General features: G+C 34.2%; 1 protein-coding gene across 2 annotated transcripts; it reads right to left on the bottom strand.

The window, feature by feature from the left end:
* Window positions 1-1,196: 1,196 nt before the first annotated feature.
* On the bottom strand, window positions 1,197-8,422 carry LOC137640172 (procathepsin L-like). 2 transcript variants are annotated; one of them, XM_068372697.1, is made up of 7 exons: window positions 8,365-8,422; window positions 6,252-6,350; window positions 5,739-5,891; window positions 3,466-3,675; window positions 3,000-3,191; window positions 2,679-2,844; window positions 1,197-2,119 (listed from the first exon to the last, which is right to left on the bottom strand). In XM_068372697.1, the coding sequence occupies exons 2-7, from the start codon at window positions 6,348-6,350 to the stop codon at window positions 1,911-1,913; spliced, it is 1,029 nt and encodes a 342-aa protein (XP_068228798.1). In that variant the 5' UTR covers window positions 8,365-8,422; the 3' UTR covers window positions 1,197-1,910. The 2 variants fall into 2 exon arrangements, with proteins under 2 accessions (XP_068228798.1, XP_068228796.1); XM_068372695.1 differs by lacking the exon at window positions 8,365-8,422 and adding an exon at window positions 8,116-8,292.
* Between the last annotated feature and the right edge of the window lie 2,024 nt (window positions 8,423-10,446).

The raw sequence follows: 10,446 nt of genomic DNA, 5'->3' as shown, positions 1-10,446 counted from the left end.
TGAAAAACCCTCAATAGCGAAACCTGGATGTGGAGGAGCAACTGTCCTTGACCTAATTACAATCACAGCTTTGTTAGAATTAAACTTCATGCCCCATAACTTGCACCATTCAGGAGATAGAATTGATGGAAAGGGTAGCACCATCTGCATATGCAACGAGCTAGTTTTCTAGGCCAAACCACATCGTATATATAGTACAAAAAGTAATGGGCCAAGAACACTACCTTGAGGAACACCAGATATCACATTCCTATACTAAACTTTGGTGCCAGTCAACAAAAACTTGATCTAATACTTGAAAATGTAATAAAGATGCTCAGAAGAGACCCTCCCACTCCCAACTGATTTTATTTGAAAAGAAGCACCTCATGATTAGCACTGTCAAAGGCAGCTCTAAAATAAAGGCCAATAATACAAACTTCTCAACCACAATCAAACTGATGTACAGCATTGGAGATTGGAAGACTTCTAATGCCCCAAGGCCTTTACGAAAGCCCAATTGCTAACTATGGAACAGACTTTCACCTTCAGCAAACCTATTTAGAAGTTTTGTTAGTAATGGAAATTGGGCAATAATCAGTTGGACTTTTGCTACCACAAACACATTTACATAGTGGAGTAAAATCACCAATTCTCCAAAATAACTTTGGAGCCAAGAAATTTTCCCTTATTTTTTAAAAAGGCGTTTACTCCGCTGTCAAATCAGGCAAAAAGGTAGGTAGTTTTCCTCTGGACAGCATGGGACAGCTAAGTAAAGGAGCAACAGTTTCATATACCCTGTAAACCAAAAAGTGTGCATTCAAGAGTAGCCAATCACTTTATGTTCCAAGCATAAACTCTGGGCAACAGCTTCAAGCTGAATTAAGCCTTTTTTTTTTCTTTCCGGTTGTAACCACGGCACTTTAGTTTATCTCCATAGGAACAAAGTTGTGTACATAATTCTTAAATGACCAGACCCTTAATCTTCCCACATGCTAAAGGTGTGCATGGGGAGTAACATAGCAATGCAGGAACACTGAAGAAAATAGTTACTTAAATATTCAAAAAAATACAAATCCTTTTAAAATGCTCCAATAAATATTTTAGTACTGTAGTGTCCACACTTCTACTTGAATTAAGTGAAAAAAAAATTCAGTACTTAAATTTACTAGAGAAACGTGATGAGAAAAGATTAGTAGGAAAAATATACCTCCAAATTCTATAAAGAGTTTATTAAAAATTATGCAGCTGCACCCATACCTCTCTCTTTTGCAAGTACATATTGTATAACTAATTATCAAACTATAGTAGACTGAAAAGCAGTTTAAAAATACATTATTCATTCAAAAGGTACAGATGCAAAGCCTTGCTTGCATATTGAACATCAAAAATAAAATATAAAAGACATCAATCTAAAAAAAAGTATTAAAAAAAAGAAGAAAAAAAAAAACATTCAAAGAATCACAGACTAAGTTCCTCAGCCAATCAGTCCTTGCCCTTACTATTATGATTTACAATAAACCTGAAAGTTTCAGTAAAACTCACAACCAATGACATTTAAGAAATAGTAACTTGCAATGTAAATACAGCCTGGAAATACTTCAGAACAATACACAGTAATTAATTTAACCCATTTTCAAATCATAAATACTTATCCAGTTTCATTAAAATTCAAAATATTTCCCCTGTATACATCAGTGTAACTATTGGAATACTGTATAAGGAATACTTTTAAAGCTCAGGGGATCTACCAAGTATAAGGGATGAATATTTTTTTTTAAATTTGATCACTACAGTATTCCCTCTTATCTTAGTATGGTTTATGTAATGAGTATAGTTTGTAATGGAAGTCAAAGTTAAAAAAAGGACTGAAAAGACCTACAGTAAATATCCCAACCTTCACTAAGATGAAGGCTATCTACTTAAACTCCCTACACCAAGGGGTATGATGCAGCACTTGCAATACCGCACATGTTGTGCTTATTACGAGCAATCTTGATATAGCCTTCATCACCCCAAGACTTGCTCCAAGAGTTCTTCACAAGCCAGTAGTCTTGACCATCATCAGTGGTACCATACCCAACAGCAAGAACACCATGATCCAAGTTCTCTGATGAACAATCGGGATCACTGTAAACACCTGCAAAAGGAAAATCAATATCAACTACAAGAATAAATGTAACTTAAGTATCCCTTAGTAATTTAGATTTGTATGCCAGCCATAATGACTAGAAATTTGTCAGAACATCTCCCATCCAAACTAAATTACTTGATTATTGCAGGTGGTTAAGTACCAAATCAAAATATAAAAAAGCTTTTGTTTTAGAATATAAGATTGTTTTGGACAAAAAGAGATTCATGCAAGAGAAGGTACACAGACCAAAGAAGGAAAAGAGATCAACCCATAGTTGCAATGGGTAATAAGATGGGTGGGAGATAAAAAAAAAAAAAAGCAAAAAAGGGCTAACATCTGGGTGCCTAAAGAATCCAGTGTTGCAGCCATTCTTAAGACAACATAACAAACCAGCATTACTAAAGATATGCGCTTCAACTGTACGTGCACATAGAGGGGCTTAGCAAAAGCTTCACAAACTAATAAATTTCAGCATTTGGTCTTATAGAGGATAAGAATCGCACACTTTAAATATTCGATAGTCAAGAATAAGCACACCATAAAGAAACCAAAAACCATAACTCACCGTGGTTATAGAATTGGAAGGAGTCTTGACTAGCATCAATAGCAACAGAAACTGGTCCAACCGTGGCAATAGCTTTCTTCAAAGCATGTTCATTTCCCTCACGAATATCGACAAATCCTTGATCTTCTGCACCAGCACTATCAGGGTTGTAACGGCACTTGTCATCCTGCAATTTTTCAATTACACTAATTTTAACAAGAGAGACTAAATAGCACTACGGTTTAAAGTAAAATCTATTACATACACAACCTTAACAGTCTCTTATTTAAACAAAACATTCCAATTTCCAAAACTATGGTTCAAGAAATTAAAAAATCTTACCTCAGCTTCATAGGGATAACTGTCTTCTGTGTCAATACCTCCATTGGCCTTGATGTACTGGAAAGCATTATCCATGAGACCACCATTGCATCCATTATTGCCGAATTTTTCGGAACAGTCAATCAAATTTTGCTCAGAGAGGCTTACCAAACTTCCAGTTTGTCTATAATGCTGACCTTCCAAAGCTCCAGTCTGTTGAAAAATGATGCCCAAACTTAGTCATGTCAAATTCTGCTATCTCAACTAATCTAATAGCTCAGCCGCAAAATATAACCATTTAGAAAAACGCTCAAATATTATTGTTGCTATAGTTATTTGAATAAAATTTCCTGATCTTGCTAAAGCTCGGGTAATGACCAACACTGATTGAGTGGTTATTGAAATTGATCAACATTAACCAGGAAAACACACTACAAAACCGGGCAACTAGTGCACTGTCCTTAGCTCGCCAAGAAAAATTACTTACAGCAGAAAAAGCCCAACAAGAGCCACAAGCTTTCTGATCCTTTACTTCAGTGACAGCCCCCTTCTTTCTCCAATCAATGCTCTTTGGCATTACGACATCCTCGGGTGGTTCAACGAAGGAAACTCCCTTAAATCCTCTATTTACTTTGTATCCGTTGCCAGAGGTGTTAGCACGGAAGCCATTCATCATGTTTACGAATTCATGGTGAAGCTGCAAAAAAGTTAATTCATTTTAAACCATCTATTACATTACTAAATTAATATAAAAAATATAATTTTTAAAATGCTTAAAGTACTAATGCTATCAAGTTTACAATAATAAGATTCATCCCAACTAACCCATTACAATTTCTCCATTAATAAACTAAACTTACTGGTGACAGTATTTAAAAATCCAGACTGCTAAATTCATTAAGGTTGCCCACCACTTTCCACAATTAAAATTTAAAATTAAGAGTTGTACCATAGTTTTTTTTATTCTAATGTACAGTATTGGAAAATTCCAAGGATACCACACTTTCAATTATTGATTATGAACTGAACTAGCCTGATTGTCCATTCAAGGTTAGAATAACATTTAGACCAGGGTTGCCAAATAACTTGACATCCAAACCGTGGTGCAAAGCCTCAAAAGTAGCGGCAGTTGCTTCAAAAGTAGCCCAATTATAGTAACGTAGCCATCATTAAATTGGTACTAAAAACTATTGATATGATATACTATAGCAATAAATTAGTGGGGCGGGGATCGAAATCAATCAACTAAGCTCTTGTAGAAGAGTATGATAACGAAAAATTTACATAATTTTTATTCAAAAATACAGAAAATAAAGCCGTATATTTTTTTTTGCAAATTCAAGTACTAGTTGAATGACATTTAACAAAATTAAAATTAGCAAAATAAAAGAGATTTGGTGTTCATTCAACATAAGCATAAAAGGATTCAATTAACTAAGTTTAATTTAGTATATTTACATTGGTGATTGTATTGTTTTAGATTTATTAAATTAATGAAAAAAAAAGTTTTTATAACAAAGGTTCAGATAGCAAACGTGGTTATGGTGACTCTTCGTCCGATGAAGTTAGTTCTATCACAAAAGATTTAATGAATTAGCTAATACAGACGTCATTTATCATATCTTCCTTTATAATGTTATCAGTATGCTTAATAGCCTTGACCTAATTTTCCTTGCAAATCTGAAACAAAGTCGTTTTGGATATGTTGGTCGCATCTGTGACACGTTTGATTGCTTGGTCAATTACAAATAGACAGTTTCATCATAACTATGGTACATGTACTATTCAGAGCTTGCGTACCATGTACAATAATGACCGTACAATGTACCATAATTTCAACCTCTCTCAAAAAAAAAAAAAAAAAAAGGTCGGAAAGGCTTTCAGCGGACAATGAAGCTATGAGTGAAGAATCTGTCCTGGGTTAATACCTGCAGATTAACTCCATTAACGTGTCGGTGTGTCACCTTTGAGGAGTACAGTAAAGGTATTTCCTCCAAATAAGAATAATCTTGTTTTTGACTTGCAGGTGTGGGGAAACCAATTAACCAAATCTTAATCCTTAGCCCGTGTCTGGATGGCCTGTTAGGTCCAAGTAATCTACTATAATGGTTTAAACTATCTGTGAACTATTGAAATTTGAAATAGAATAATCGATCCACATTTCCACTTTGAAATTATTATATAAGTTGCATTTGTAAAGACCATTTAAACAATTTATTGGCGCCGAGGTTTATTTCTTCCAGAGTAGCCCAATTTCAGGAAAGTAGCGGCACCCTTTTATAACCAGCGGCAAGATGTTCAAAAGTAGCCCAATTGGGCGGGTAAACCGCGGGTTTGGCAACACTGTTTTAGACACGACTAAAGACTACTATCCAAAATAAGTCATTAAAAGTAGATCCTCAACTTGACACTATGGAATTACATTCAGCTATGCAATATCTTGTTTTAGTCCAAACTTCCGCACCTCACAAAAACCATTAACCATATATTACAGCCTATATAAGTAAATAACCACTTAATTAGGTTCCGATATAGCTGGGCAACTTTTTCCCGATCTCAAACGGACCATAACTAAGCTACCCGACATGCAGTAATGAGGTAACTTCTATCACTCTCAAAAGCCAAAAATTAAGCCATCAGATATAATGATGTAATTTATTGCTGATCTCAACTTCCCTGTTTATTCTTAGGATGGACCTTTAAAAAAATAAAATTAAAATAAAAAATAAACAGGGTATCAAAATAGTGATAACCACTTACCATGTCACCATACTTGTTCATACCGAGTTTGTAAGTCTTTGAACCAGAATGGTAAAGTTTGTTGTGAGAAGCAATTTTTTGCTTATTCTCGGCAAAGATCTTCATTCGGAATGCTTCCTCTACGTCATTGTCGTAATTCTTGCCATGCTCGAACTGAAAACACAAATATTTATATAAAAAAAACAAGAATGCCTGCATTAAAAGAAAAAATAATGATCCTTTAATAGCTATTCCATCAGGACTGTGGTTAAGTTTTAAAAATTTTCGTGGAATGTTTGGGCAAATTTTTCAATGCTAGCAAGTTCTTACTTTCAAAGTCTAATAACAAACTTTCTAGTATACTCTATACAGTATACTGAAACTACATTACAGTATCTAATAAAGTAAATAATATAGCATTTCTGTAATTGCTCACAAAATCTCTTTTGAAAAAATTAAAAAATGGAAAACTTCAGAAAAGGTCTTAGACCCTACGAGGTAAACAAATTAACAGAAAGGGGAATCCATCCTCACCTTGAAACTTTCCCACTCCTCCATCACAACACTGAAGAAGGAAACTGCATTGGCCGAAGCCAACACTGCTACAAGCACTAATGCACTTATGGACTTCATCTGTTTGAGAAAAAAAAAAAAAAAACGAATTAGCGCACTTGTCACTTTGAAGGGGTTTAGACTAAAGCAACCATATTTTAAAACTTTGATACAGTATTTAGTTCTATTTTGTGCTGTCCTTACATATGCAAATTACACAAAATTCAACATAAGACAAACAAAACTAAAAATACCATAACTATACAGACTTTATACGGTCAAATGCACAATAGTTGGGGGTGTATGTATGATAGCGGCCATCTGTATGTAATATGTCTAACTTAGGATCAGGGGAGTGTTAACCCCCCCCCCCCCATTAGGTTAGTAAGCAAGGGCACAGCTTGGAGGTTAGGTTATGGGGGTAGGCTTAGGCTAGTTGATGTTAATTTTAAATGAATGCACGAGGAACTGGCCGCCGATATACAAAGGCTCTCAATAGTTGGGCATTTTACATATTGTAGCTGTCTAATGTCAGAAGAATGAAGCCTTGTGGTACTGTCGATTCAGGGTAAGGGGTTCATTTGAGACTACTAACAGTAAATGAAAAAATTTGAAGCCAGTTTTACAAATGGAACTTCATGATTTGCCAATATTGAGAAGTTTGTAATCTATACTGTACTCTGATTAATTGCTTAGTGACAAGGTACAGTAATAAGGCAATAGTATGCAATTAAAGTCTTGTTAGGCCAGGGTTAAACACTCCTTACAGATTAGTATACCCATACATGTGAACGCAAGGTACAATATCTTCTTTACCGACAAAGAAATTTACACAGCCTTAGTAATGAACGCACTGTTACGGTAATTTAGGGGATCTCAGAGTTTCTTATATCATAATAAAACCCAATTATCAGAGGAAAAACATGAAATGAGATGACATTGACTACCGTATCGTAAACGGATCAAACAGACAAAACAATTCATAAAGCATAATGATTAGACATGAAAATTCAGCAAATATATTTCCTAAAGCTTTATATAAGTAATTTAAATTCTTGACTATCCTCACATAGGGCCTCATCTGTATTCAGAAATAAATCGGTGCAAGATACGACAGAAACACTTACAGTAAAGTTTTGGGGGGACAGAGTAATCACAAAGTTACCATCTAAGTTTGGTTAGGTTAGTATGCAGACATGGCTTTCACTTTTCTGCCTTCCCACAAAACTTTTCCCCAACAAAGTAACCAAAATCCCACTTTATACAGCCTGGTTTTTATATTTTAATTTCAGCTAAAAAATACGAGCCCGGACTTTTTACACATTTCCATAAAAAAATAAAGGGTACCCGTAGATTTGGGTCAGAGGGCAATAATCTTGATATTAGACATATTTTACTACCAAAGTAAATTTAGTTTATTACACATTGTCTTGGTGGGAATTACAGCTCACAATCCATTGCCATTTTGGGTTGGAATTAGACAATTTCTTCCCAAACGTTCGCTACAGAAGTCCAAATAGCCTAACAGCAAACAAAGAGAAATTTGGCCTAATTCCTACAACGACGTATTTTAAAGCTCATGTCCTAGAACGTAAATCGTAGTTCACAGGCAGTTATCGGATTTTACTAACGAAATCCTTCCCCAGCCTTCAGTAAAAAAAATCATAAATAGAATAAAATTTAGATATAAACATCTGGAAAAGTTGGTAACAGCAACCACCAATTAAATTTCAAGTCATGGGCGTTGGATAACAGAATCTGTCTGTTGAACAAAACAACCATTTGCACTAATATGCATTACTGTATATTTAATGAAATGCGTAACCACACTATGAAACAGACTTACGGGGTATATATATGAACAGGAAACCCTGACGCACAAAAAAACACAACGACGAAGTTGGGTGGGATCGGAATAACAATGCGAAATGCTTAATTTACCAACACCAACTGGAATTTCAGTTTCAACGTTTAACAAACTTAATAGATATTCGCACTTTACCCACATTCACTTTGTCTTTATTATGAGGCAAGAAATTAAAGAAAATTTGATGTGGAACGGGTAACAATTACCAAAAGAATTTTCGTTACTAACCTTGCTCTGTTTTCACTCAGCACTGCGATTTAATTGGCGACAGCTGCTTATATACCGGAGCTCGATAACCGAAACCGTGGCCATTCTTCCTGGGACAAGTCCCTGTTGTCGTACCGCAGTTTCAAAAACAATTTTATTTAATATACAGTACATTGTTTATCTAGTTAAAGGCTAGTTAGAATGTAATGTGTTTTGTAGATCAATTTATTTTAAGTAGTGGTGTCTGAGACAAGGCTTTTAAAAATAATAAAAAAGTACAGTAAGCAATTAAAAGGCTCAAATAGAGAGGACAAACTCATTTGTTTGCTTTAACCATTAAAATTACTATTGATATTAATGTTAATGGTAATCATTGTGTAGTGAAAAGAGATGAACTCTTGGCAGATACATTTTTCGAACGCCAAAAAGTACTTGCTTCAAACACACAGACACACACACACATACATATATATATATATATATATATATATATATATATATATATATATATATATATATATATATATATATATATATATATATATATATATATATATAACGGATTTTGAGCGAAGCGAAAAATCTATTTTTGGGTGAGATAGCCATGGCGTCCTGATGGAAGGTTCCTTTTTGGTAGCTTCCTTGGGTAAATAACTTTACCCAAGGAAGCTACCAAAAAGGAACCTTCCATCAGGACGCCATGGCTTGAGCCCAAATATATATATATATATATATATATATATATATATATATATATATATATGTATAAATAGCCTGAGTGATTTTTACAAGCAAATCTTCGATGACTTTGGATCGGTTCTTGAAGTTATTTGCAATGTTGTTTTTTAATAACTGGAAATGTAGTTAGAGAGAGAGAGAGAGAGAGAGAGAGAGAGAGAGAGAGAGAGAGAGAGAGAGAGAGAGAGAGATTATTTGTTATGTTAAATGAAAGGTTTTTATTGTAATGAATTTGATAATAACATTATCGTCGTATAACTTAAATTCTAATAGATTACAAGAATAAGTACTGCATGTCACCATAGATGTAATTTCTAATGATAAGAAATACTCTTCTTATGTTTGATATGATAAAATTCACAAGGGTATAAAAAATCTGTTAACCAACGGGTGGCTTTTCTAAAGAGGGGATACATTCGAAAATTAACAATTATAAAAGGTCAATACATTTTTACAATTGCCAGTATATTAATGAAATGGACAGTAAATAAATTTCATCGTACTTTGGCAGTGCAGTCCAGCCCCAGGCATGTGACGTAGAGTCACATGATCGGATGAGGTCATTGTTTTTGTATCAAGCTCTTGGAAGTTTCGTACTTCTATCAGCTTTTGTTTGGTGGTGTTATGTTCGCAGTATTTGTTTGGTGATGTTATGTTCACTGTATAGTGACTCTTATTACCTTTGTTTATGTACGAGATGTTCTTTTTTTTTCTTTACATTTAGATAGCTACAGATTCATTGGAATGAAGAAACTGAATGAAAATTAAAGGAAAGGTTCATTTCTAGTTCGGAACCTGAACATAATTTACTTTTAAGGGCTACTTGACATTCAAAATAGTAAGGACCTTTATTCCGTGGTCAAGTTAATGAATGAGAGAAATGAAAACCCGCTTGAAAACATTTATCAACAGAGCATTTGCGTGTCACGTTTAAGCTTACTGTATAGTGTTGGCCACTCACAGTTCTTTTACCGCTGGGTTCATCTCTCGGCATTTTGGTGAAGTATTTCATTCACTATGAATTACGATCAGGAGTCATTGCAAAGCAATATCAAAAGAACACTATTCTATGAATGACTGGATGTCTTCTTTTGCAAGATATCATTCCCTATCCTGGAGAATTGTGGCCATTTTGAGAGAATGAGGTGGAAAAGGTCAATCATAAGGAGAGTCTAATGTCGGAACGTGTATGTCACAACATTACTCCTATATACATATTGCATATATATATATATATATATATATATATATATATATATATATATATATATATATATATATATATATTAGCACACCATCACAGGAATTGCAAAGCTTGCTTACCAGAATGCATGAAATACCATATATATATATATATATATATAT

This window comes from Palaemon carinicauda, chromosome 4 (genome assembly GCF_036898095.1).
Source record: "Palaemon carinicauda isolate YSFRI2023 chromosome 4, ASM3689809v2, whole genome shotgun sequence".
Classification (NCBI taxonomy): Eukaryota; Metazoa; Arthropoda; class Malacostraca; order Decapoda; family Palaemonidae; genus Palaemon; species Palaemon carinicauda.
This window is presented reverse-complemented; position numbering and strand designations above follow the sequence as displayed.